The sequence below is a fragment of the Dinoponera quadriceps genome, unplaced genomic scaffold, assembly GCF_001313825.1.
Source record: "Dinoponera quadriceps isolate SergipeBrazil2010 unplaced genomic scaffold, ASM131382v1 scaffold179, whole genome shotgun sequence".
NCBI lineage: Eukaryota > Metazoa > Arthropoda > Insecta > Hymenoptera > Formicidae > Dinoponera > Dinoponera quadriceps.
This window is the reverse complement of record NW_014554529.1, coordinates 971,948-998,140: the sequence shown is the minus strand read 5'-3', so window position 1 is coordinate 998,140 and position 26,193 is coordinate 971,948. Positions and strand designations below refer to the sequence as shown.

The 26,193-nt window shown below is 46.4% G+C and overlaps 1 protein-coding gene across 1 annotated transcript in view; it reads left to right on the top strand.

The window, feature by feature from the left end:
- The first annotated feature begins 16,092 nt into the window (after window positions 1–16,092).
- Window positions 16,093–26,193, top strand: part of LOC106751822 (zinc finger protein rotund-like) — a 106,332-nt gene continuing 96,231 nt past the window's right edge. Inside the window, exon 1 of the mRNA XM_014633010.1 lies at window positions 16,093–16,249. Within this exon, the coding sequence (XP_014488496.1) occupies window positions 16,139–16,249 (111 nt within the window). The 5' untranslated portion in view covers window positions 16,093–16,138. The remainder of the gene's footprint in view (window positions 16,250–26,193) is intronic.

Here is a 26,193-nt window from a genome sequence, read left to right as displayed (position 1 = left end):
TTTTCTTCTGAGAAACAATCACTATTTCACTTTTTTGTTCTGGTGACCGAATAGCAGTGCTGAATATTCGATGCAGTTATCGATAAAACCTAATTGGAAAATTAGTCGCTTTTCGTATTTATAATTTTTGTTGGATAAAGGCATGAATTAATCGAATGAAATGATGAAGTGATCATCCGTTTGTTACTTTTTAATTGGATTATCCGATCTGATAATTTTTCTCAGCGTGTGTATACCTCAGATTTTCATTAATTAGATTTGCAATAACTCGAGTCATTATGACATAATTAGAATGGAAGGAGGGGGGAGGGGAGATGTGTGTTTATCGGGCGCTGTTGAGGTTATTCGTTCGGAATTCCGGGAGAGTTACCATGTTTACGCAACAGGTGAACCTCGCACCGTGCACGCTACTATTAACAAAATCTGCGCTAACGAGACGTTGACGCTTCCCGCCGCGCCGTTCCGTCGTAATTAGCAGCGACGCGCTTTTCAAGCGCGATTTCGATCCAACTGCCAATTGTCCTTCGACCGCGCAGGATATTCTCTCCGTATAATGTTTCAGAAATTATCCCGGCGATCGTAAAATAAAGCACCGCAGGTGAATTGGCGGTGCATGTCGCCGCATGGCGCTCATTCGCTCCTTTCACGGTTCGCCGAATCATTAAGGAGGTATTAATTACTAACGGGGACGCAATTAGTATCGAGGCCGTAAATCGACAATGTCGCAACGCGACTTCGCCGCCGTGCCGGATCTCAAACGGTTGAATTACAGTCATTAAATGTCGTGCGGTATTGTGTCTCGATTCATTCTCGAAACGCCTTCTCTCGTCGGACGAGTGACTATTTCGAAGAGGATAAATGTATTAAGAGCGAAACGTCGTAGCTTGATTCACATTTCGCGACGAATTTATCAAGAGAATTCGCAGGACATCGAAAAGGGAATTATCATAACGCGTGCACTGAAAAAAAAATACATTTAAATATTTATTTGTGGGACGAAGAAAAAGAGAGAGAGAGAGAGAGAGGTTTACTTCACAAAAATAAATTTTATCTCTGTCAAATAAAACTTTATATGTCACAGATAAATTTTTAAGTATTTTTTTCTCAGTGTGTGGTTATTCATATCTAATTAGATTCTCAAGTAAGCCAGTCGTATCAGCTACATTGCTGTTTGCTTCGCCTATTAATTCCCTGTCCGTACTGGTTTATTCTTCATTTTTTAATTTTTAATTTGTTAATTTTAATTTTATTATACTAGTCTTCCTATCAGTTTGTCCAGGACCAGTAAAGTTGTTATTATTACTATTATTATTCACCATATCAAAAGATAATTAATGACTCGTCGGATCAATTCTGCGATCAATTTTCACATCGCGATACGAAAAACAAAGTGGTAGAAAACAAAGCGATAAAAAAAACGGCGATACGATTGATGAAACGTATTTTCCGTCCATAGTATATTTTTATTGTAGTTTTACACCTGCCCTGTTTTGCGACTGCAAAAAGGCACAAAACAAGTTTGGTTTTACTTTCGGCTGGTGTTTTCGTTTCGGAATTTGCAAACTCTGCGCTCGCCATAGGAGCAAGATATAACGTTGGTGGCGGAGACGGAGCAGAAGGGTGGAAAAAATACAGATCGACACGCCGCGGGCGGGGACCGTGGCGGGGGTGGTGTATTTTTTCTGAAAACACCGCTCGCACCTCGTCTCGCCATCGTCGCCCGCGAGAAGAATGGAAAAACAATATTTTGCCGTTTCGCCCCGAGTTGCCCGCGTTCGCTCTCCTTTATTGCCTTTTTTCCCTTCTTTTTATTATTACATAGTCTAATGTAACTCGGCGGAGCTCAAGATGCGTCGAAGACCGAGACTGCGCGGAAAAATCAACGAATCGTCGTTGATGAGATTTTTCGCGAGCTTCGGCGAGCCGCTGTCTCGATGCGGTCGTTCGATGTAAAACAGAGTGTGATTTTTGTTTCGGATGTATTTATAAAGAGCGTTTAGAAAATAGCACGGAATTTTTCACGAGGGGGTACGCTTGAGAACATTATCGCGTTTTCGGTATCGTTATACACAGTATTTAAAGTACTTGTAATATAAAATGAATTTTTTTAAGAATTTGTTGAAAAGACGATGGGTAAAATGGTCCAATTTTGACCTCCGAAGTGGCAAGTGAAAAGTGTTTTTTGTAATTTCTGAGCTACTGAATCTGATTTTGATATTTTTTTTTATTTAATTTGTTAGGAAAGTATTAAAATCAGCGTATGATTTACTATTATCTACTTGCTGATGAAATATGAAAATCTTAATAAGAGAACAGGAATGTCTTCCGTAGCGATGCACTCTTGTGGTTGCAAGATCGGACGCCGGATTGTTGGTCCCACGTTGTGTGTATATTTTTTTTAAATTTCGCTTAAAATTAATATTTATCGCTTAGTTAGTCGAATAAAATTATGCGAAAGTATTTTCTCAGTAAATAATAAACTTATGTAGGGGCCCCTTAATATCGAAAATCCGGCTACAATGCAACACCACCTTAATTCTCACGTTATTCGCTTACTCAAAGCACGAAGCAGCAGTCGCGATTTCTCTAGTACCCTCTTTCTCTCGTTCGCGGCGAATTGTCGAAGCGGAGACACACTCTCGCTTCTCTCACAGACTCACCGGGACTCGCAGCTTTAATTGTATACCAGATCCTTAATACAATTTACCCGCGCGCTTTCGCGCCGCTCTTCGTATAAGCTCCGGCTAAAACCGCGTCTCCTTCTTGTTCTCTCGCCGAATCGCGGAGCGAACTTTCTCAACGCTATTATTATTAACAGCGTCCCATTATCGTGACTAATCGACGCCGCTTCTAGCGCGAGAGGACCTTCTCAATCTTCTCTCTCGCTCTCTCTCTCTCCCTCCCTTTTTCCCCGGCTCGACCGCGAGACCCCACTTTCGGCGCTCCATCCCCTTTAACAATGTTTTCGAGCCGATCCGCTTTAAGGGATGGGCCTTTATTTAGGCTGGTGGTATGAGAGCACCGAAGTACAGCAGCCGTATAGCGTCTGTACGCCTCCACGATCGTCGCGGCCGCTTTCTCTCTCTCTCTCTCTCTCTCTTGCTCTTCACCCCCTTCGGCCTTCCCTTTAGTCGGCGACCTCTTCACTCTCCGCCGCCTTCGGGGGTGTCGGTGGTCGCGGGGAGGGAGTTGGGGGACTGGTTATCGATTAAAAAATGTCTGCCCTTCAAGACGGCCTAGGTCACGACCCGTCCGTCATACGCGCGCGCGTGTATCGCAAATCGCCGCTCGGAACAGCCCGCCGACACCCCTCGACACGCGCCTCTTTGTCCTTCGGATTATTACAGGTGACTCCGTCTGTCCGACGATTCCATCGCGCGCGCGCGCGTGTGTGTGTGTGTGTGTGTGTGAATGATGATTCGTGCGTACTCGGCGCATCACTCTCGATACGCCTGCGTAATGGATTTATTTCGCGGGTCTGGTCGACCAGATTACATCCAGGTGCGATGAAGCGGCACGTGTCCGATATATCGGCGGTTTCGCTTGTATTGCAGTTTTATCTTAGCCGCGATCGCAACTCTATGCGATACGATCGATCGTTTCGCACGCAAAACCGGCACCGGCGAGACCTCAAGCGTCGACGTTGCGTGTAATTTTCGGACGGACGAATGCACGCCTCCTTTCGAGGGATTCGTGTAAAAGAGCGCGTTTTATTTTACGACGGGCGATGTTGTACGAGGCGCCTCCAAGCAATCACGACAATCTCAATGAAAATTTGATCTTCCGCTATCTTCTATCGTTTCCACCAATGAGGATGTTCAGCAATACGATAGTTCTTTTTTTTTTTTCCTTTTATTAACTCTCATTATGCCGTTCGCATATTTGTATGTCTTGATTACCGCCCGAACGAACACGGTGGCATTATTTTTTATTATTCAAATAGTTATTATTGCAACGAGAAGACATTTGTGAAAAATTCGTGAGATTTTGCCCCGTCTCTCTCCCTCTCCCTCCATCTCTCTCTTGTCCCTCTGAATAATACGTCAGGCAATGACAAAAGGCGAGTCTGCCAGGATATACGGTATAATAAAAGCCTGATGGTGGCGCCAGACTTCGCGTTTAAAGAAAACAAACTTGAGAACAGCGCGCGCGCGCTATTTACTGCAGTCGCAAGGATGTAACGTCGCGGCTCTCAAGAGTACCGATTAAAACAACGTGTTAAAAGAGAAGAACGATACGTTGAGATGATGGAAAAAGGGAGATGTCGCGCCACGCTTTCCCGACCGATATGATTTCCGATTATGTTTCGTATCTCATTGAACGAAAAGGAAAAAAAAAGAAGAGAAAAGAATTCGTCCCATCCCGTTTCTTTCTGTGATGGGTGGCGACGCGCGAGATATACGCCCTTCTTTATGTCCTACATGTCATCTCGTTCCTTACGTTTGCGTTTTGCGCTCTCCGCGATATGCCTCTCGCGATACATTACGAACGACTCGTGACACATTATGCGACGAATAAAGTCGCGAGCAGTCAGCAACAAAATGTTTCTTTAACCATTCCGAGAGACGCATCTCACGTCGCGCGCTGCGTAATATCATCTTTATTATAATCTCTTACGGTAATTTTTTACGCGCGCGAGGACGTTCACTTTATGTCAGATCTGGCCATTTGATAGTGAAATTTTTCGATGTCGAGAATCCGAATTGAAATCTAGCCTTACTTATCGAGACGATGATGATGAAGCACGTAGTGAGAGAGCTAGCGACAGCGCCTCGGCCAATATCTTCTATATTGCCAATCTGTCAATATCTCTTCCCAGATTACATAATATTTTTAAATCTTTACTGGCGCGCATCGAGGCACACGAGTACCAACGTTCACCTGAAACTGAAAATCCAACACCAATTTTAAAAAGTGATCGATCGACACTGCTCACCATTAATTATGTATTTGTGATATTTTGCTTGTACCTCGATTTAAAGATAGATGAATAAATCAGACGGTAAATTTAACGATCAATTGGAGCACGCCGCGAGTTCGTGTGAACTTAAGAAGAGAACAGGCAGGGTTAGCAATAAATGTTGATAGCCTGAAGTCAGCCCTCACATCTGGTCCAGCCGAATCAAGAGCATTGCCATAAGAAGGGTCCATGTGCCGTGCGTGAACGCGTAGGTGGTTTGCGACAGGTCAGGAGTACGGAGGAGGGTGGCGATGCGATGGGGTGGGGAATCAAAGAGAGAGAAGAAGGAAGAGGGAGAGAAAGAAGAGAGAGAGAGAGAGAGAGAGAGAGCGAGGAGACAGAGAAGAGAAAGGGAGGAGACATATAGCTATAGACGGGCGACAAGGTGGGGCGGCGGAAGAGGGACGGTAAGATCGGAGGGGACAGACAAGGACGGAGGATAATCGATAGACACGGCTAGACGCCGCCCCAGACAACCTTTTGCCTTAGCTTAAGGACACACCGACCCTTAAACAATTTAGCCTACATACCCGATACCACGTTCCCCGATGACGTTATCCAGGATCGCGCGCCGTCCTCCAGATCTCGGAGAGATAAACCCTCACCCGGGCTTATACTCTTATAATCTTCGGCGCGCCGCCGCCTCGCGATGTCATCGGTTAGCCGTGCGCCATCGTCAGATGCTCTTAGGAATACGTCTGCCAGGGTTTCCCGAGTCAATGTGATATCGTCCTGATACTTTTCCCTCTTTCCTTTCTTTTTCTTTTTTCATGTTCCTCGTATATATGTAATATCGTAAAACTCGCGCGTCGCTCATCGAGGGTATAGTTGAATGTAAATGCGCGATTGTGCGGTCTTGGGGGCGAGCATGTGTTTTGTGAATTATATTTTTTTTAGGTTGCAGTAATGGTTTTAATAAAAGTCGCTCTTCTGAATCAACATACAATTTCTACAATATTTAATAATTTTTTGAATATCGCTAGCAATCGTTGCCCTGTTAATAAATGTGTCATCTTGAAGTTTAATTACGGAATTTTTCCCAGTTATAAGAATTTTGGTAAAAGGGAAAAATGATAAATCTCACACAGTAACACCGCGTGATAATTGTTCACGCTCAGTACGGAACCGAAATGTTACCGATAGCGCTATTGAACACGCGCGATTGTTTCTCCGACGGTACTCGTCTAACTATATCGACTCGTATTTATAATGCGATGCACAGTAGTAGGCATTAATAATTCAAAATGGCCGAGTCCGTAAGAACCCCTATGGTCGGCACCATAGAGATTCCTATGGAGCGATAAAAAAATAAAGGAGGGTTCCTCGTAGCGCCGACCAATCGCGCTGCTCCCCGATCATATCGGTTGACTTAATTTATTATTTTATGCGTCCTACATGCATGTGTGCGGCCTACACTCGGCAATAACGATGCCGGGCGTGCAAAAGCAGCGTCTTCTTAAAGCGTCGCTCATACCAAATAGCAACACGTCGATATTTCATCGTACGCTGTATTTATTCGTGACGCTGTCATCAAGTATTCTTATAGAAGTGTCCCCAAAAAAGGAATGGCAAAATCGCAACCGGTGTACAAACAATCGACGATCTCGGGCGTTTCCTGCTTGAGACGATTAAAATGATAATCGGAGCGACGTGTAAACGCGAGCATCCGCGATGAATTCCGTGTAAAACCACGGTCTTGACGCGAATTCCGTTGTCGCCTTTCGTTCGCGCTAAAATAAAAGTGATTCACCGGTGACTCATAAGATCAGCGTACTCGTTCATCACGAGGGTCGCGCGGGAGTCCTTACGAAGACGTCTCCCGTGCCGAACAGAAGCGGTTCGATGTGCGCGCGAAGCTGACGCTCGGAGGGCAGTTCTGGATAGAAAGGGTGGAAAAACCTACCTCAACCGGGTTGCTGGAGGGAGAGTAAAAGAGAAAAATAAGAAAGGAGCCGCGGAGGAGACGACGTCGTCGCGCAACGACGACGACGACGACAGGATATCTGGGTCGAGACTCGTCGTCGCCGGCGTCCCGGCGCCAGGCATCCTTCTCTTTGGCTTTTTTCGACGGTCGGCGGACGGAAAAACGTCCAGAGATGGAAAAGTACTGCGGTGCTGCTCTCCGTTGTCCCGTGCTTTCTTCGTTTTATTCCGCGAAACGAGGAAGGCGTATTTTGCGCCGAAATTATGTCGTAAAGTGACATTAATTAATACTCTTTCCGTGGATAGCCTCCGTGAGTTTTCCCACGCCGTTGTTTCTTTGCTCTCCGCAAGATACGATATTTATATATAAAAGTGGAAGAATACACACACACAATACTTTTGTCCAACGAGACTATAGAGGGTGTCGCAGGCCAATAGAGACAAACTTGAAGATGCTTCTTAGAGGCTTCTGTGACTAATAACTCAAAAATGTATGTGTCATTTGCAAAATGATAAAAGACTTTTTCGTTCCAAGTATATGACAGCTGTCGTCTACAGGTTCAACGTATTGGTAATTTTTCATAATTAACAAATCGAAATTTTGCGTGTTTGCAATCCGTTCTACATTCTCACGACGTTGTTTGTCGGTCTGGAACACCCTGTATAAATCCCAAGCTATGATTCTTTCGTACGACATTAATTAATTCGTCCGACCGCGCTAACAGGGCTCTATTGATCGGATCAAGGTGAATTTAACCGTCCGATTAAATATTTCAAGGATTATCGTTAACGCAGCGAGCGAAATCCCCGAGGATCGTCCGCTTATGCACCGTCACGTTACGTTGTACACGCGCGCGTGCCGATATCTCCGCGAGATCAGAATTATTCGCGGAAAAGGAACGTATGTATATCGCGCCGCGATCGCAGCTGCTGTGCGTAAACTTGGAAAGTTTTCCTTCCCGAGACTAGGCGTCGACCTCGCCGCGAACGGGTTGAGAGGAGCAGCTTGGCGGATTTAATTTTGTAAGGGCGAAGGAGGAAGAGGGGAAGGGTGGCGAAAACTCGTCGCGCGAGGGTTGTCGGTGTAAAACTGGCGCTGCTGGCCGTTACGCGAAAGTTAGAAGTTAGTTACACGGGGGTGGCCGCCCCTCATCTGCATATCCGCGCAGCCTCCCCCTCGTCGCCGCATCCCCTTTCCCTTCTCGTTTCCGAGTCCCTCCGATCTTCCTCTAACCGGCGTGCTGCCACCGCAAGCTGTTCAACAAGTGGTTCTTCGGTTTAGCGCCTGGCTTAGCGCTTCTTTAATTTTCGTTGCCCTTTCCTTCGCGTCAACGTTGGTCAGACTTTCCCGGCGACGACGTGGAAAGAAGGAAGAATTGTCGCGAGTAATAGCGTACTTACGAGCAATCGTAGATAGTGAAAGGGTGGCACGCATGCGTAATAACGGTAATACACTCTATGAATGCCGGCGGAGAGACGTAAGGAAGCCGCTCCGCCCTGAAAACCAAAACACAAATAATATTGTGCGCGGCAACGGTACACCGCAATGGGGTGGTCTCATCGGGCTATTTAGGGCGGAAAGGGTGCGAAGCTATCTGCATACCAATGGTACAATGGTAATTAGGGATGCGCTCTTCTTTCCTTACAATGAAGCGCGCGGTACGATGCCACTCGAAACGCAGCGTCGTCGGCTCGTCCGTCGGTTATTTGCGAGCGTTCTCGTAAAACGAGGCTAAGGTGTATTTGCGGCGCCGATTATTCCGTGCTCGGGGTGGCTGCTCTGAATCTTTTACGCCGATCGATCGTAACGAGCGCGCAACGCCCGCGGCGGAGGTAATCAGCTGATATTTAAGCGAACTTTCTTCGCGTCTTTCTCTCTCTCTTTCCACACAATCGAATTATCCTTCTCCCCCGCCGAATGGTCCTCCCCTTTCGGAAGAAATGAGTTTGTCGGTTAATTTATGCGGCGAAAAGTCTGGGCTTAGCGGTGGCCATGTTGCTCTCGACACATTCGTCAAAGTATTCCTCGGCGAACACACGGATGTACACACGGCATTGCCGCGATCTTCCAAAGCCACCCCCACCGCCGGCGCGCACACGTGACACTCGCACACATCGATTCCTCGATGTGTGCTTTCTGGTCGTCAGAGCGCATGCTGCACTGCGCACAATTCCTACCACCGCGCCGCCGTTCCTCTCCAACCACCCCGCCGACCCCGAACGTACAGAGAGCGCCATGCAACTCCCTAGGAGGCGACTCTTATTATTTCCATTTTTCCAATTCGGTTGGGGGGGCGGGAAGCGAGCGTGCAACACACTCCCTCATCCCCTTCTCCTTCTCTCCCACCCTCGCACCGTCTTGCACCCCCTCCTCAGGTGGCCGGCCGAAGGAAAAATATCTATATTTATCTGTTTCTTCGCGGGCTACGTCTCCCTCACCTCGCGCTCCTATCCCCGTCCGCCTCCACCTTCGGAGATTCTCTCTGTCTGTTGTACTTTCTTTTTCTTCCTCTTTCTTACCGGCGCTTCTTACCGCGGCGCCGCGAGACCGACGAAGAAGAAAGAGTGGGGAGGAGGTAAGAGAGGAAAAGGAAGTAAAAGACGGAGGCTACTACGACGACGACGACGACGTCGACGACGACGCCGGCGGCCACGGCGAAGCGTGCGCGCCTTTCCTTGGCCCCGAGCGCGAGAAAGAGAGACCCGAGGAGGAAGGAGACGCAGTAGTAGGAGTAGGAAAGGATAGATAGGGAGAGAAGGACGGAGAAAGAGCTTCCGCTTCCTTATGCTCCGCCGCGGACTGCATCAACCAGTCGCGCGGTCGCGCTCACATAAGAAACTGGGATTCGAGAGGCCGACCCCCTTCTCGCAAAACGGAAGGAAGCGGACGAGTGTTTTCGAACGTCCGCGCTCCGCCGAGGCTCGTACGCGACTGACCGGACGTTTACCCCCACCACCGCGCGCGAGGGGCCCCGGTGGGCCCGTCATTCACGCCGACGATGAAGAGAGGGGGGCCGCGCGGCCTCCTGAACGAGTTCCGCGAGTACGCCGCGAACGTAACGCAGGCTTAAGGGGATGTTGCTCCTCCGTGCGACCGTGGAAGATGTTCCTTCTTCCTGGCGACGGAGAGATCCGACCAGGTGGAGGAGGGCGAGGATGCTGCGTGTTCTCCTTGAGGGACGAGTCTTAACGAAGAGGGGGCAGCGTCGTCGACGTTAATGTCACGAATAGGGGAGACGATCAACCAAAGTTCCTATTTTTCACGTGTTTTAGCCCAAAGATTAGAAAGTTAAGGGAGCGAGTCAGGGAGGAGAAAGAAAGAAAGAAAGAAAGAGGGCTGACCGAGATGACGAAACCTCGTGCCCGCGACGAGAATGGAGCCTCCCGCGCTAATTAACCAGCCAATTAGAAAGCCCGCGGCCATGCGTAATGAGCTGCGCGCGCAAAAGTTCCTAAACGCAACGCGCTCTTTTTTCCTTCGAATTCGCGCCGGTCATGGAGCGCGGCGCGCCGCTAATAATAGAAATTTAAGATACGCTAAGAAAACGCATCTCGATTATCGCGTTCGAGTGTGATCGAAGAGTGGAGAGGAAGAAGAAGAGGAAGAGGGAGCGCTTTAGTCCTCGATACTAGTCCGCTAACAATCATAGTGATAGTAATAATACCGCTAGAAGTTAATTGTACAACAGCGAAGAAAAACGCCTCCCGCCGTGACGAGGGGGCGGGGGAGGTGGAAATAAATAAGCAACGTATTTGTGTCTTATGGCGTCTGACTCCAACGGCAATAAAGCAGGAGGCTCGAGAGAGAGAGAGAGACGCGTTTTTTCTGAATCCTTACGCGCGCGCGAAAGCACACGGTGCGCGGTAAGGGGGCCTATTTTTCTCGAGACAGCATGGAACCCGTGGGCGGGCACACTCGACCTCGGAAGCCAACCTTGCAGCCCTTTAAGCAGTTTTTAACTGTGCGTTAATGTGCCACGTGGGCTCTTGAAGCAATTTCTCAGACCGCGCGCGCCGCCGCCGCGGTGTTTTTATCCTCTTAACCGAGTACGAAGTATAAATAAGTAAAATAAATAGAAGGATTACCGATTAGATGAACAAACAAACAAATATAAACAAATAAAAAAGTATATATATATACACAATATTTAAGAACCTATTTAATTATATATTCCTATATACATATACAAGGAACACATGTACAGGTATTTTACTAGGTCCTTGCGATTTTGAAACTCACCTTCGTTGAATACAGAGAGAGAGAGAGAGAGAGAGAGAGAGGCACGAGAAGAGCGAAGAGATTCGGTGGAGACCAAGAAGGGTGCTTTTCCGCGCGTCGAATACCAGAAAGATATTTTTCACTTGCGTCGAATCCGTGTAACGAGAGTAGTAAAATGTCCACGATGAGTGTCGTCTCGAACTCTTCCGTCGAGGTGGACTCGGATTCCTCGAACGACGTGTCGAGCAAGGACGACAGTAGTGCCGAGAGGAAGTTCATCCTACGCAACGAGCTGTACAATAGTCTGCTGGCGAGCGCGTTAGGCAAAACCGTGCTCAACAGGCATCTCAATTTCAAAGAGCAAGGGATTAATTTCAATCTCGCGAATCTGAAAGACAACCTCAACGCACTCGGTGCACTGAAGGAGTTAAAGGACCTGAAGGGCTTGACTGTCAGCAGCGTGCCTGCCTTCCCGAGGAACTTAGCCCTTCATCGGGAAGATCACGATGAGGTTAGATGTTCGCTGAGAAACGTATCCGTCTTGCTTTCTTGAAAAAATAGCCACATGCATGCGCATTGTCAAGTGTTGCGGCGAATTCGTGAAAATGGAACGCTTTGTATACCGCAGGTGGAGAAGGAGATAAACAAGTCCTTAAAACTCCGCGCACTCGGGCTGTAATATCGAACAGAAGACGCCGCGCTGACTGTCCAAATTCGCGCTTTTTCCTTTCGCGCTGCTCTAAGCCCTTGCACGAAATTTCATTTACGGTATCACTCGTGTGTGTTGAAGGTCCCGCACGATTTAACGAACATCACGTGGGCATAGTTCTCGTAATACATTAGGAGTATATAAGCGGAAGTGGAGGAGCGCCAAGTGGTAGGACGGTTGCGGGGGATAGTTAGCGAGGAGTTAAAGGCCGGTTGACAGGTCGGGGAAACTGTTTGCGAGATAAAGTACGTCTTACCGCGCCGGCGAGGCGTCGTCGGTACAAGTTGTCAGTTAAAAAAGTTAGAGCATAGTTAGCGGCTACGAGCTTCCGCGTAACGAGAGCATAAAACGCGAGCCGAGATTTCGTTTGCACGGCTAACTCCCGTGACGGCTCCTCGACGCTCCTCGGTTTGCGCTTTGCTTTTGGCGATCGTTTCATTATCTTCGCCTTCATTTCCGCGATCTCTCGAACGATATGGACCGCCGCTCATTTTTCTGTGGGCTCTTGCGTGATTGCGGAATTGAAGAAGAAAGGAAAGAAAGGGGGAGAAAAATCGAATAAAGATTCAAACCCGGCAAGGAAAATGTTGTGAGCAAGAACGCGTATTTTCAGCGGTTGCAAACGAATGCGGGTTCAACGAGCGAACTATTTTTTTCCTGCGAATCCAATTAGCCTGACTTTATTAATGTATTAATTTGTTGTTGAGTGTCGTTTCGCGCTTTATCAGCTGATACGTCGTTCCTTAACCTGTTAATCGAGCGGAACGTATAAATACGTCAAACGTAAACAATATCGGGTACAGGTAGGACATATGAATACGTCCTTGAAATATGTGTTGAAAGAGTACGCGCCCGTTATATGTTGCGTAATTAAAAAAGGAATTCCCCGGTTAACAGGTTAAGAAACAGCTGCAAACTTCGTTACGCCAGGCGAGAATGCGAATTTAATAATCCCCGTAAAAGTGGATCTAGATTAATACTTTCGCGGGGAGCTTCCTTTTATTATAATTTATTAATTTGCCGCAGTGTAGAGCATGGAAGAGCGGTGGATTTCCTGTTGCTTCCTTTTGCTTTTGCCCGACTTACGACCGCGCGCAGGGAACTTTTCTTGGCACGATTATGGTTTTGGCTCGTTTTAGTCGAAGCTACCTGACCCCGATTCATAATGTACCTGTGCATTCGTTTCAATTGTACGGAATTTAAGACGTTGCCTTTTCGAGTGATTTCGCGATGTGTTACGCTTCGTCGAAATTAATTTCTTCCTTTCCCCCTCCCCCAAAACGAGTCCTCCCGTCGAGTTCAACTCGCTCGCTTGCGTCGCAATAGAATTTCATCGTGGATCATATACTGAAAGAAAAAAAATGCTACATTCAAGTAAATATTTCCTAAGGAGTATTGGAGTAATTATTTTACCTGGATTTATCTGGATTAAGTAAATATCAACAAATATTTAACAAATACTAACAAGTATTAAGTAAATATTAGCAAATATATACTCGAATGTAACACTTTTTTTCTTTTAGAGTAGCTCTCTCAGATGTGGAGTATTTTTGTATTACTTTTTTTTTTTGCTATTACGAGAAAGAGAACCGCGTGTTGACTTCATCGACTTTTATAACAGCATCGAAAAGTTCATCCAGGGTCCAGGCGTTCTCTCGGCTTATGGGAATATCGATAAACGAACACATTTATTACCGCGTCTATCCGTTATGCTATCGATCATCAAGCTCTGCCAGTAACCGATCAACGATTAATTATTTCTCAATCTGGATTTTACCGATAAACGTAGAGAAAGAGAGAGAGAGAGAGCGCGCAACGAAGCCGCGGCCAAACTTAGAAAGTATATTACGGACGCAATGGCGATCCATTGACTCACTTAATGAATTTTATTCGCCCTATATTTGAATTATTCACATTCATTGACAGCGAGAGATTGTAGCGTCGTGTTCGATATCAATTAAGCGTGACGAAGAGATAACCAGAGAGGATGCACCGTTAAATTTAGGAGTGGTAGAAATCACGGTGAATTATAATTTATCGCGGAGGAAACAAATCGCTCGCGCGTACAATGGCGGGAAAGGCAATTTATTACGTCCCTCTGCGTATTTCTATAAATTGATTTATATTTAAGTGCTTTTTCTACTTCTCGTTCTCTCATCTATCTTAGAGCGGACTGTATGAACGAAACGAAATCGCGTCGAACTTACGTCGGGCCGCCGTCACTGTGCGCTGCGCTGCGTGCTCGAGAACATGTAATTAAGTTGGTCGCAATAATGAAACGCATCATCCCCCTGCGAAACTCCCTTAAGAAATAACACCCCTGGCAGACTCTGGGAGGGGACGGTTATTCGAGAAACTAATAATCATTCTCGCGATTCGCAACACGTTTTTCTCACGATGCACTGCTGCGCGGACAATTGGCGATTTCTATGCAGAGTCCGTTTAATTAACGATTTAGCCCGATTAGTTAACTAGGTCGCGCGGACGGCCGAGATTTTACTTGGCAGAGGGAAAAAAGGAAAGCTGCAGGACAGGAGTCGGATTCTTTGGAAGAAAAGTAAAATACGAACATGTCTGTTTTGTCAGGGAGCTTTGGAGGGTAATGAGCGAATGTACGAGAAAATTTCTTTAAATGTAAAAATGGAGTGCGAAACGCAGTCGCAAAAAGCTTTCATAAAAAAGCTTCCAACATTCGGGCTTACGTAGATACAAGAGAAAGGTCGGAGTTAGAGAAAGAGAAAGGTGGGTAGCACGCTAATGATATTATTGAATTTCAGTTCAATTTTAAACGATGAATATGAAATTTTCCGTTAGAACAGAAACGAAATGTCGAGCCGATATCGGCCGAAAGAAATATCGCGAGGATGCCTCGCAAGGATGATTCGAGTTGCATCTACTTTTATAACCGCCTCGCTCATCGCTCCTGCATTCGACGACGTATCGATTGGCTATCGCCCCAACGTACGTTTTCTCTTCTTTGTCTGAGGCTATGAATTTCTTACGACGTTTCCCGCGGTCGATAGCGCCGGAGATCGGTATAATTACACTCGAATTTGCAAATGCATGCTGGCCGCTATACGCATATAGAATAATCTATACGCCGCGACTATCGGATTTTCTTACGATGTATACTCGTAAGAATTCCCGTTCCGACTGTATTCTCTTCAATTCTCTCGGCGAATATCAGCAGAGGTAACGGGAACATTTTTTTATATTTATCTGTACCACATACGCACGTACCGCAATGAAAGATATTCACAATAAGATCGTGGAAAGTAGCTTAAAATGGCAGGCGTAAAATTTGTTACACTTAATCGCACATAAGACGGCGTTTCGTTTAATATAGCATAACGGGGAAACGAGATTAGAAACGCGCCACGAAAAGCCGTGTAATGAGTTTAGGGATTTTGACATCGAGTATCTTCTGACTCTATACCGGCTGATTCATCGATCAATTTATTAATGGACTAACTCTTCTCGCGCACTCGATCATGAATACCTAATGTTGCCTCGCCGGTCAGACGAGAACGAGCGAGTTTAATAATCACCGTGATTAATGCAAGGAGAATTTCTCCGGTCCAAGATCCTCTATACAAAGAAACGGACTTTTGTGATTAATTATACTCGGCAGTCTTAACGTTTCTGGAAACGTGACGCGCAATATTCTTCTCACATTAATTATATACGAAATTTTGACTAACCACAACGTAAGCGACTAGTGGGCGTAAATCAGTTTCCAATGAAAGTACGTAAGTTTCGGGCGCGATACGGAAAACGCGTTGAGTCCAAGTTGAATACAATCTCTACAAATATATGTTTACTCCTGACTGCTGCCAACCGAAGTTTGGCACAACGGAGTGAGTATGCGCTTCTCCGAGGTTGCATCAGTTGTGTTACCGATGATTTGTAAAAATCACATCATACATCGATGTTTCTCGTTAACCGAGCTAGGTTTAGAACATATAATTACCATTAGTCAAGTTTTTATTAAAAAGTATGATTATATTAGATTAGCATTTCATGCCGAATGGACGAGATAATGACTGAATGCGTTTCGAAGGATTTTGGTCGATTCGCTTACTCAATTGTCACGGAAGTATGCGAGAGCCAGTACGGGCCTAACCACAAACGTTTCGGCTGAATATATGTCTGAATGAATCGAAATGCTCTTTTGCAGAAAACCTCGTTCGCGTGGTCGGAGGGTGGCGAAGAGGGTGGTGGTGGCGGCGGCGGCGGCGGCGGCGGTGGAGGGACGGGTGGGACAGGAACAGGTGGCACGGGCCCAGCGGCCGCCGGAGGTGGCGGACTGGCCCATTGGGTTAGTGTTATGGCGGAACACATTCACAATCCTCACTCGGCCACTGGCGTCGGTGTTCATCATCAACAGCAGTCCCCACCTCAACCGCCTTACCCATGGAACAACGGCCTTTCCAGTGACGTGAGTACGCTTTAACCATGATGATTCACTCGATCGAACGATGACTTTTGCATGTCCGGGGGGACGGGGAATCTCGATGAAAAATTACCGACATTTTTCATCCCGTCTAATTTGATCCGGGACTTTTGTCAGAACCCGTTATCGAACTCGTTGAAAATAATCTCACGATCTTTCTCGCTCTGTATGCGGTACCTCGATGTAAAGTCAAAACGCAGCTTGGAGAAACAGCGGAAATCGTAAGATATATCACGTAAACATTTAAGTGACAACGAATGGAGTAGTAGATTAAATATCAATTAAATGGACAGTGCATTATTTCTGCAAATGTAGAAGCTACTCCGAGTTGACATTTTGGTCTTATATTAATCTTTCAAATTTTTATCGAATTTGGGGACCATTATACTTGCTATATTGTCTTACTTTGATACAATTGGTGGTGAAATTTTCTTCATGTAGAATCGTCTTTAAATTCGATTGTCTCAAAATATTTCACCTGTATTTGATCTTTATTCTTTATTTAATAAGATATTAGATTAATAACAGGGATAATTAATTAATCGACTAGTAAGAAATCGTGGTGCGTAGTAAGCGGTCCCCATCGAGTTTTTTTCCGTATATTTTCCGCATATTCGATGAAAGCTGCACAGTCGCGACAAAAAGATCAACGAAGAAAAAAAAAATTCGAAAGAAAGAAACGGTCGGAGAACGTAAAAGAAATAAGAAAGAGGAGCGCAGGAACGTTGGCTGAATTAAAAATGGCCGGAAGAAAGACACCGTTAAACGCGCAGCTACGACGTCGCCGAAGCTTCGGAAATGGTAGAAAAAAAGTCCCCGCTCGGCGTTCTTCCTTTTTCTTTTTTTAATGTGCGGTGTCAGCGGAACGGAATACGCGCTACCCCTGTTTTGATTTTGTTTTTTCTCGTCCACCCTTTCGCGCTATCTCCGGACGAGAATCCTGCATAATTTAGACGAGACTGGATTAGAGGAGACCGTCAAGAGAGGAAGAGACAAAGAGTGCGAAAGAGCGCCGAGGGAAGGGGTGAAGCGGTAAAATCGAAATGGGTAGGATGGGGGCGAGAGGCAGGGTGGGGTACAAACGACTCGAAAAACGACGGCGAAAAAGGGCGCCAAAAAGGGTTGAAGATCGCTTTACATAGCAGCGTTCTTTCGTCGAGGTTCCACCTCGAGATGAAAAAGAGAGAGAGAGAGAGAGAGAGAGGGAGAAGAAAGAAAAAGAAAACAAATAGACGGAAGCGCGAAAAAAAGACTTTCGAGGGAGAGGAAGAGCGCGTGTACGTGCATTCGCGCGACAGGGAATGAATAGGAGAAAAGAGCGAATAACGGAAAAGTAGTTGTTCATTTGAATCGATAGCGGTGGTTTCGCGGCGTTTTTCTTGCATTAATCAAGTAGCGACGATGCCCCATTCAGGGGCGGAATTGAGGCGAGGAACGGCGAGAAAAACGAATAACTAACTCGAAAGCATGCCTCTTAAATCGAGAGAAACTACTTCAAACTCGTATTTTTTATTCTGCCGCGTAAAAAACGTTCTAAAACGTTCTATCGAAACTATAAGCGCGACGCTTGAAAGTTTCAAGGCGAGGAGAAACGATGACCGAATAATTACTATTTTCGCTAAAATTGATCAGAGGCGTTCCTTTACTTCGATCGAGTGGTCGTCGACGCCAATCGACTCAATTTCCAAACTTCATTGCAGATAAAACTCTCTCGCCATTGTTCGCCGCGAATAATGATTTTAATTTAAATACCCTTTTCCCTGCGTTGTTTTTTTTTGAGCGTCGCGAAGCGATATACCCTGTGTTGACACCCGGAACACGATCAACATCCTGTGACATTTTATTTCGTGCAGTCTTTCGGTCAAACTTCCACGAGACGTCGCTTTGTCTTCTTCCCGTCCCTCTCTCGTTTCCATCATCTGACAGGACGCGCAACTTGCGACATATATCATCCGCGATATACAGTCGCGACCGCCCATACTCAAACAATCCTTACAAGGCGATCTGAAAGAATCCTCGATCGCACAGTGGGCTCGTTTGTTTTTCTAAGAGAGAAATTAGGGTCTCCTCTATCTTCGTGTGGTGCGAAAAGGGCCGGATTTGAATGTGAATGGCAGAATGGCAGTCATCTCGAGGACGCTCTTTATCGGCCGTGGAACCTGCAGCACGCGGAAGAGTTACCCGAGGCCTCGTTTAACCCCCCCCCCCTTTCTGTCCCTAGTCTTCTTCTTGTTCTTCTTCCGTTAAAGGCTCACCTGGTTTTTGTCTATGGTTATGGGTGCCCACGGGACCCACGCTATGGGACTCTCGCCAAGGCCCCGGGAAAAAACAAGGAACTACGACCGAATGGGAGAGAAGGGGGCGATTTAAATAATCCGCGGCATGCTAATGTCTCCGGCATTCTCACGGGACACTACCGTCCGTGAAAGTTTTTCATAGGGGGGGGGGGNNNAAAGGGGGGGGGGGGGTGATAGTCGGGAGAAGAAAAAGAACGAGGCTACAAGACAATCGGCCAATCTGCATACGATGCATACGGGCCCGCGGAAGAGCCTCACCCCTCGGCCACTCTCGAAGGGATGATCGTGTTATCTCCGTGAACGACTCGTGACCAACGAATCGCCTAACCGTCAGGTATTTTTTAACAAGAATCTCGACGGAAATCTCGATCTAGCGGTGCAGCACAATTATCGTCACTTCCGATATCGTTGCGATAATAATTCTTATCGGGAATTGACACGATTTCGTAATACTGACGTTCTCGTTCTTCCTTTCGTCCGTTCGCTCCCCTTCCTTTTCGACGATCATCGAGAGCTACCGTTTAGCGGCGATGAGAGCGCGTCGACGCTGAATGCTCTACGTGCGAAATCGGTAACATGTTTTCATGAGGTTGTAATCTGTCGCCGGTTTCGCCCAGCGGGTGGTCAACCCTTTTTCCGGGCTTTTTTACGCCTGCCCGACCGTAATCCCTTAAAACGCTTAGAGGCGTTCTTTAGGGTAATTTCTCGTCGGCGAAGAAGAAGAAGGGAGGTTCTTGCCTCATCCGGCGAGCTGAGCCCGTCGTTTTATTCGGCGGGATGCAAAACACCTTCGGCCGCTCTCGCGTACCCCCGGACCAGCAGACTTGGAATCGTGCCTTTCGTGCGTCGCGAGGGAGAAAGAGAAAGAGAGAGTGTGGAGTCCTTGGCCTCACGCGAAACACCACCCCTGACGAAGATTATGCAAAGGAAGGACTCATCCATCCCTTTCTCTGCCCTCCTTCGTAACTATCCTTCGCGTACCCCCGTGCCTCTTCCACTCCGCTCTCTCCCTCCGCGTTCTCGCGTTCCTTCTCTCTCCCCCCTCGCCATTTTCGTCCCCCCTCGACACGGTAGCAGTACGAAAATTAAAATAATGGTTCTCGCAACCCCTGCGGCACTTTTTTACTTCTTCGATCGGCTTTTTCTCCGTGCACCTTCGGCGCGGCGGCGACAGCCGGCATGCAAATCGCGCAACGGGATTTTTGTCTCCGTTCGACGAGAGACAAAAAAAACGAGAGAGAGAGAGAGNAAAAAAAAAGAGAGAGAGAGAGAGAGAGAGAGAGAGAGAGAGAGAGAGAGAGAGAGAGAGAGGAGCACAGCACGGGGAAAGAGTATAAGGCACGGTTCATTGTCTCGACACGGGGACGTTCGTTAAGGGGCCAGTGTCGAAGTAAGATTTTTTTTCTATCTTCGCGCAGCCTCCGTACGCGCGAGTCCACGGCTCCGATTGGCTAATGAATTTCTAGGGCAACGCGTCGCGACGGGGAAAAAAGTGACGAGAGTAACGTTCACTTCGTATTCAAAGAGAAAAAAGGCAAAAAAAAGACCGAGAGAGAGAGAGAGAGAGAGAGAGAAAGAAGGAAGATGAAACGGTAGGACGAACATTTCACGTTGAGGCAATTTATACCGCGCCATTGTGTAACGATATTACGATGCAATTTTTTTATATTTATAACTGGCACCTCTTTCAGGCAGGTAGGAATAAATTGTATCCGTATCGGCACGGTAATCCCTTCAATTCGGATTTCCACGCGATTCGTCTCAACTATGTACGTTTTTTTCTACTTCCTTTACGCCAGATTGCGTAATTATTAATTATCATTTGGAAATGTGATACGATCGAATTAACAGTGCGAATATCATTGCGTGATATCGCTCACATATCGTATGAATCCAACGTATTCGGCAAAGTTGTATCCTTGTCGCACAATTCCTGCATGCGGAATGTATAGAGAAATTCTTCGTACCAGTAGTTCGAAGTAACTTTTCCTTAATGAAAATGTCGAGGAAGATCATTATTTATAGTGACTTTTCAATTTTCAATATATCTTTGAAACTGAGCCTTAGATTGAAATTCTGCTCAAGTAAAGTCTATTTGAAATTGACGGAAAAGTATAATTTTGCTACTCATTTTTCGCCCATTTAACTCGCGAAGCTCCCTGTTTTTTTCAATCGCTTGTTGCTCGGATACTCTTATTCGAACGTAATTTTGGTAAAGGGAAAAGATATTTCTTTATGTATAAAAAAATCTCTCGGCGCATTCCGTATGCGAGAATTTTGGGATACCCTGCACATACAAAAAAAAAAGAGGAGGAAAAAACTCGCTGCGCGTCAACACTCGCGATTCTCCCGTTCCCACCGATTCCTCGTTAAGTTCGCTTTTGCCATGTCACCGTCGCAACCCCGTTCCTCGAAAACTACCCCTCGCGGCGCCGAGGATATTGGCATTTGGTTGCGCGACAGAAACAATGAAAGGACTCGCTGCGTACGGGCATCGACCTAACGCCGAGTCCTTTTTGGCGGCCGTGTCACAACATTTGGGCCCAGGATAGAGTTATAGCCGTCCTTTTCCCGCAGTTTTCGGCGCGCCGACCCTCTCCTCGTGTTCGCCGGCGTGGAAACAGTTTTCTGCGTCTCTTAGCCCTTTATACCGCGCTCTCTGATCGAGGCTCGCGATGAATTTACAGTTCGCGGCCGCTTGGCGCGCCATGGAGTCACGTCCGCGGAATCTTACGCCACGCATGTTTTTATCTCCGTCCAATTTTTTTTCTCTCTCCCCACAGAGACAAAAGTGCGATCAAAAAGTGGCTCCGCAAAAATGGTCCTTCCTCTCGCTCGCTCCGAGCTATTGAAAAAACTTTCTTCTCGATACTCATACATTGTAATGTGTTCCTCGAGAGTGTTTTCGACACGCAACCCCACGATCGGATACAAAGGTTAACGGTGGCGGAGGCACGAAAGTCGTCTTTGGCCGACGGGAGTCTCGAGATACGTGACCGAGAATTCATCGCGAGAATGTACCGTTTTCCGCACCGTTACGGGGTTGAGAGGGAAAAATTAGCACCCGTTCTCTCTATATCGGTTAGGAGGAAGGAGGAAAAAAAAACAGCTCCGGGTGCTTCCGGCGAAGATCCCGCTGAAGAGAGAAAAAAAGTGCGCGTATAGAGTTTTTCGACGCAAGATAGCCGCCCCAGGCCGGAGGGGCGCGTATGCAGATGATCGCGAAAGCCAAGTACAAAGGGCCCATAGTCTCACGCTATTGTGCCGTGGCAGGTAAGATAAAAGTGGCTGGCCCATAGGTCCCTTACATCGCCGCACCCTGAAAAACACGCACACGGACGAGCTCGTCGCGGTCCTCTTTCTCTCTCGATGTCTCTTTAATTTTTATTAATGACGGCGAATTTGAATTTCTGCATCGGTGATATGGGAACCGGGCGTTTTTGAGGGGCCGTACGGAGGAGAGAGAGCACGTCGCTGTGGAATCGCGTACGTGACCGTGGCCCTGGGAGCCGCGCTTAAGGGAGATCCTCGTCCTCGTCATCGATCATAATTATCCGTTTTCGTACCTCGTTGATCCTCGCCGCTGCGACAGGTGAGGATTTTCGAGATTTTCTCCTTGGGCGCACGACCGACCGGCCGTGTTTCGTGCCCGTTATCGCCTATCGTCTAGTTACCGCACGCGGTAGCTGCCCTATCGTCCGATAAATTGAACGAAATTTCAATTGCACAGAGGGTTCAGTTAACAAATTGAATCCGACGACTTGAATTATTGTACCGCGCGAAAAACGGTTAATCTCCTCTTCAAATATTCGTATTACTATCTTCCTCTCGGCGCGCACATTACGCAGACGCGGCGTTTTAGTTTTAGCGATCGATTGGCGCGTCCGCCTGTGAGTTTCATTCCGGTTTGGTATATCGCCAACAAGTGACGAATTATCTACGTTTAAGAAGTCGAGATGAATGATCCGTGCACGTAGGAACGGCGTGCCGTTCTGAAAGAAGGCGATCGTCGTGAGTCTTGAAAAGTAACGCGCGGAGCAAAGGGCGCCGAGACAGAGCGGCCAGTGTTTCCGAAGGGCCACGTGTTTTTTAATGACGACGCCATCGCGTTACGTTCGATCGATCGTGACGGCCGGACAAAATCTACGTCCTGGGAAATTACGACGGTGTTTTGAATGTAATGATCGAAATAGGTCGAATTTTTAATGCGCGAAATTAGAAAGCCGGCCCGCGGCGAAAATCGAACCGGCTGGATCGCGTGTACACCCGTTCCCCGTCGCGAGATGTTTCAGTTGGCTGTGTTAATATTTTGTGACACACAATTAAACTAGAAATTAAATATAATTTAATTCCAAGATTTATCGAGTCGCAAGTTCTCTTTTCTTTTTTTGCGAACAGATCTCGTTATTTACGTTCACGAGGACCAGTTTTTCTTATTTTTTAAGTGCTTTAATTTCTAACGACTATGTTATGAAATATTTGCGAATTAAAAATCGATACACATCGCAAAGCCGGTCGTTAAAATGTAATGTGACGATCCGTTCGTGTGATATACTTACAGTTAATCGTATTGAAAGAAATATCAACTGTAAAAATCTGAAAGATAAATTAATTATATTTCCTATTCTCTCTTAAATTAAATGGAAACCCGATTAAACGTTGTCCAGACAATTTTTGTGTTAATTGCGACAATACAGGCGAGCGCGTATCGAAAAAGAGGAATTATCATTAAAGATAGCGATTCAAAGTCGCGCAATTAAACTTTCAAGCACTTTCCAGCCGACATGAATCGCGAAACTTTCAACTATCTCGAGAGATTCTGAAAAAGTTCCGGTCAAGGTGTCGGTGCGCGCAGTACGTTCAACCGTGAAGAGCGAGTTTTGCGAATATTCGATTTTTCCCGTTCTTTTCTTAACGGATCGCCCATTAACAAAAGGGTAGGGCAGAACGGGAAACGTTGCAAAAATTGCGAGGAAGATCTGCAATTGGCATGGGAGGATAAAAAATCGAGTGGAAATATCGGAATCGATACTTGACCCGGCCAAAAGGAGCAACGGAAAGATACGAGGAACGGAAGGAGAGAAAAAAATCCCGAAGAAATATCGGACTGGTCTTTGAGAAGTCGCCGGTTATCAGTGTTATCGTTACGGTCTTGACGGATTTGAAAAAGAAAGGAGGAAGAAGGTGTCTTCGCGTACCGACTACAAAAGGTCTACGTAGTCAGAGAAAAGTTTAAAGTTTAAAACCGCCGGGCTTTTTAATATCGAAGATTATAAATAGAACAGGGATCGCGCGATGATTCTTCATCGAATTTTCCTGATGCTGAGAAAATAAGGCAACAATATATATTCGCTACAATTCTATCTTCGACAGTCTATTCTATCTTTATAAAGCGCGCTGGATATATATGAAGAGTCATTAATAAATAATACTCCCATTTCCTTTTCCAAATTATATAATCGACATCATCCCATCGCGTTACGTCCAGGTTAACGTTGTGTGTCTAGGAATACAAATCAATATCATTCTTTTAAACGCGCCCGAAAATAACGATTGTAAAGCTTGCGCTGTCAGAGAAGGATAAACTAAATATTGCATCAAATTTAGTCGCGATCTGCATTTAACGGAATCGGAACGGTTCGTTCGGCTGGCTTTTACAGCAGACAGGTCACAAAGGGTCACCGGGTTGATTTTCGCATCTTTTCTTGGCGATTAATAACCGACGTGGATAGACAAATTCCCGAACTGAAAAGAATCCAAAGATACGGAAAGTTTATTACAGCCCATATGTGAGGTAGCTCGTTTAGAAAATATTCCCCTTTTTAAATCGCATACATATATGGTACGTTGACGATTTTGGTCTTCAAGTATGCGCACGCGCTACATGACGCGTCTCTCTTCGGAGGACGTTCATTCTCGAGAGTCCGTGCCGGTGTTAAAACTTTTAGAGGAAGGATTAAGGACGGCAATTCTTGGTTGTATGCATCCGGGATTTTTTCCCCTATTTTTTCCTCTCTATCGGGATGTCGTCCTCGAGAATACTAGTGCCCGTTTCAAGTGCCCTCTCAGCCTAAGATCATCGCTTTCAATAACGCGGGTTTATCCTGCGAAGGACCAATGTGGTTGGTATGATTCCTTCGATACTGCAGAGCAATCGAGAATATTTTTATAAAGTACTACACACACATACACGCATACATGCACACGCGCGTACACCGCCGCACCGAGGAGGAAGTCGCGGGTTCGTTCCTCGTCCGATGAAAGCGGGAAAGGGTGGGAAAAAGGGCGGCACTCGTAGAAATAAAAAAAAAAGGAAAAACAGTCCGGGATCGATATTGAACTGCGGAAAAAAGAAGGGCGGGAAAGAACGAAGGTGGAAAAAGGAAGAAATCGAGGAAGGCGAGCCGGGGGCTTTGAGGAACGACAGTATGCTGACGATAAAATGAGATTTTCAATACTTGCCTGGAAAATATTATGGAGATATTCGTCGTTCGTCTAGACGGATGAATCCATTATTTTCGCGGATTATATCGATATTAACCGATTCCTCGGAAGACGCGACGTATTATTATTATTTCCCCGTGACAGTTAACGCGTCCAACGTCGCGTCGAATAATTGGACCCCCGCGATATCGTCGCGTCGCGTCGTCGCAAGATATCTTATATATTTTTTCATTATCGGATTTTAAACACGAGGTAGGAGGGGAGGTGTGATGGTGGTGCGTTTGAATTCTCCCCTCCGCCGTACGTGCGTTTTACAGCGCGACTACGCGAAATTGGCCACCGCCATCTCGCGTTTTTAATCCGCAGTGAAAGGGGTTAATTAAAATAAAACTGTTAAAAGGCCGCGTGTCTCCGGGCACCGAGCGTATCGTGATGAAAATTACGATAAAAAAGCAACTCTATTTAGTCGTTAAGGTAAACGGTAAAAATAATACGTACCATTTTTGTATCCTTCCTTTACTCACGTCGATGATAAGCGTCGCATTAAAAACGCACGATAGTAATGCGGTGGAGAATACAAAATTTCTTATTTGTACAATTAAATCGAAGATGGAAATGTATCATCAGCGCCCCGATTACGCGCGGTGGACGAATTAATAAAGCACTGATTTGCTGAGGAACGATTATTATGATACTTTTCGCTGCGTCTCTCTTCCTCCCCGATGTTTGCTGTATTAATATTATAAAGCTGGAAAAAGTTGCGCGACCGAACGCGAGCGAAAGATAATATTTTATTCTGAAGATCGAGGAATATAACTTCTTCTCCGGCTACATGGTGAAAAGGGAAGAACGAACGCCTGGAAATGACGAGCGTACGAAGAAAGAAAAAAAGCAAGGAGAAATATCAGGATCGATATTCGACCCGGAAAAAGGAGCAGCGGCAGAATGGGGAAAGGGCGGCGGGCAGGGGGAACCGGGGGGAGCGCTCTGCCGAAGGGGTAGGGGCACGGAAGAGGGGGCAGGGGGGAGGGGGGTCAGGAAGAAAAGTGAGAAAAAGGAAGCGCCGCACATCGCAGAACCCGGGGCTGCACTTTGAAGAAACGTACAATGGCGAAACGCTTCCTCCCAATATTTACAGAAAGACATTCGCGTAAGTCGTAAAAACGTCTCTCGCTCTCCCCCCCCCCC